General features: G+C 65.6%; 1 protein-coding gene across 1 annotated transcript; it reads left to right on the forward strand.

The window, feature by feature from the left end:
- Positions 1-262: 262 nt before the first annotated feature.
- On the forward strand, positions 263-442 carry MNEG_16218 (hypothetical protein; the record flags this gene model as incomplete). Its single annotated transcript, XM_014035312.1, has 1 exon — positions 263-442. A coding segment is annotated over one exon (180 nt), but the record flags the coding sequence as incomplete, so codon positions are not given.
- Between the last annotated feature and the right edge of the window lie 2,048 nt (positions 443-2,490).

Consider the following 2,490-nt stretch of genomic DNA (forward strand, 5'->3'; position numbering starts at 1 on the left):
GGTCAGCAGGGCTGGGGGGATGAAACGAGGAGAGAGGGAGAGGGGGAATCGAGGCGGACCGGAGAAACAGAGAGCAGCGGGCATAAAGAGAGGGAGCAGCGCGGAGCGCGGGGGAGTCCGGGCGGTCACAACGCCTGCTGCGAGGTCACAGCGCCCCCAAATCCCCGCGACACCCATCCTCATCCACGTCAAACCAACTCCCTCACCCTCATACCCACCCCCCAAAAAACCCACCCCGCCACCCATCGAACCCCACGAGCAGCTGGACCCCGAGGGGAACGATGGTGACGAGGTCTACCGCCGCGCGGTGCACCGCTACCCCCCCACCACCGCGCTGACGTCACTGCCCTGCGGCCGCTGCCCCGTGGCGGACCAGTGCCGCGACGGCGGGCCAATCTCGCCGCAGACCTGCGAGTACTACGAGAAGTGGCTCGACTTCTGAGCGGCGTTTGACCAACGTTTGACCGGCCTTTCTCGCCTGCCCGCGGTGCTAGTCGTGCAGACGTGCGTGCGGCGGGGAGGGACGGGCGCGCACGTAGCTCGCGGGACGTTTGGTCTGCTGCTCGCGACTGCGCGGCCTGGCGCACGCCGGCTCTGCTGTCGCCGTTGGCGGCCCCCGTCTGCGGTGCGTGCGGGCTGCCACTGGAACGGGGAGGGAGGGGTAGTAAAGTGCACTGCGCGGTGGGGGGTCGGGCGCAGCGAGCCGGTCCTTCGGCTTTCATTGTTCGAGGTCGCTCCTCCGGACCCCGCCTGCCCGCAGCATACTTTTTGTCCCGGCCATAGCCGCGCCCTGCCACCCCTGCTCGTGGCCCCCGCGCGTCACGAGTCTCGGCCGGGCCAAGCCGCACTGCACGCCCGGGCACCCCTCCCTCCCCCCGGGGCGTGTCGCTCCGCCGGGCGGGCCGCTGCTGCTCGCTGGTTCGCGCTGTCCTGCAATGCGCTTTTTGCGACGCGACCCAGCCCGGGTGCTTCTGCAGCTGATTCAACCCCCGGCGCCGCGCCGCACAACGAGTCACGGCTCCATTGAAGCCGTCAGGGCTCCGCGGTTGCTTGCCACCCTCCCCGCCAAGGCACACACGCCGGCTCGCGGCTGTCGCCCTCCCCGCCTGCGCCTGGTCGGTTCGCTGGGCCCCTGCATGCGTGCAGGGCAGTCGCAGAAAAACGCACAGATGCCGCTGGCGCGCCTGGCAGGTGCAAACGGCCTGTTTTGGGCTGCACTTCCCGGCTTTGTGCAGGCCTGCACGGCCTCGACACTCGTTGCAGCGAAAATCCTCACCAGCGGTGACGGCCCCCACCTGTAATCAACGGCGGCAAGACGGCAGGCAGCAGTTTCTGGGTCCACATCCTCCTCTCCATATCAATATAGCCAGCCATGTCGGTCTGCCAAGGCGCTCCAAAGGGCGAGGTGTGTGGGGGTGGCAGGGCTGTGCGTACGCCAGCAAGCGCCGGGGCCGCGAGGCGGCCAGCACACCCACAAAGGTCGGCTGGTGCTCACCAGACAGCTGCGCCCTTGTATGCAGGCTCCCGTCCCTCTGCTGCTGTGCCGCGCGAGCGGCGCAGGTCGTTGTGTTGGGTGTGGCGTTGCTGGTTGCCACTGCCACCCGCTCTGTCACCAGCCGGTGCAGCAAGGAGCCATTGTGCTCGTGGCGCACGGCCGTTCCTCATGAAACTGCCACACTTGCACCAAACTCCATGCAGTCCAACACACGTGAAGCACTGCAGCCTGCTCTGATCGGCTGAATGCCGCCTGGCTGGGGCCCAACAGCAGGCAGCTTTTGCGTTTGTGCCCGTCAGTGAAATGAGCAGCATTGGAGGTGCTATGGGGACAGTGCTGGTCGCATGCAAGGGTGCTGGGTGTGTTTCGAGCTGCAGCACAGGTGTCCAGGCTGGCCCTGCTGCAGCCTGTGTCCCCAGCCGCAGCATTCAGTCATCCACAGGATCGCTAGCAGCCGCATCACACAAGTGTTTGAACACGCTTGGCTATCTTTGACCAGGGTTTGACCGCTGAATCCAACCCCACCCGGTCGACGTGGTGCACCCTGCGTTGTGCGGCGCCAGCCACCACCCTCAGGTCGGTGGCCCTCCTCGAGGCTGCACACACACTGATTGCCACGCCACTCAAGCGTGCAGGGATGCGCCGCACGCCTGCTGCCCCTCTGTTCTCGGGCAACGCAGAACCAGCCCATGCGTGTCATTTACACTGAGCCTACAATAAATGTGCTGCATGTATGATCGCCTACACACACACAACGTTTTTCGTCTCCAAAATCAACTCTGTGTGGATGTGGCGCGAGCTTGTGCCTGCAGGCCCGACCATTCACTCAAAATCGACTCTGGCAGCGCGAGCCGTGGATAGCGGCGGCCTGGAACAAGCGCAGCAACGGCAGCAGCGGCCTGCCAGCGGCGCCCCCCTATACAAGTCTACTGGGAGCGAGTGGGAATTCGTAGGAAGAGGACCTCATTCGTGGCCCCTATTTCCCGAGCTTCTTC

Source organism: Monoraphidium neglectum, assembly GCF_000611645.1.
Source record: "Monoraphidium neglectum strain SAG 48.87 unplaced genomic scaffold scaffold06120, whole genome shotgun sequence".
Taxonomy (NCBI): Eukaryota; Viridiplantae; Chlorophyta; class Chlorophyceae; order Sphaeropleales; family Selenastraceae; genus Monoraphidium; species Monoraphidium neglectum.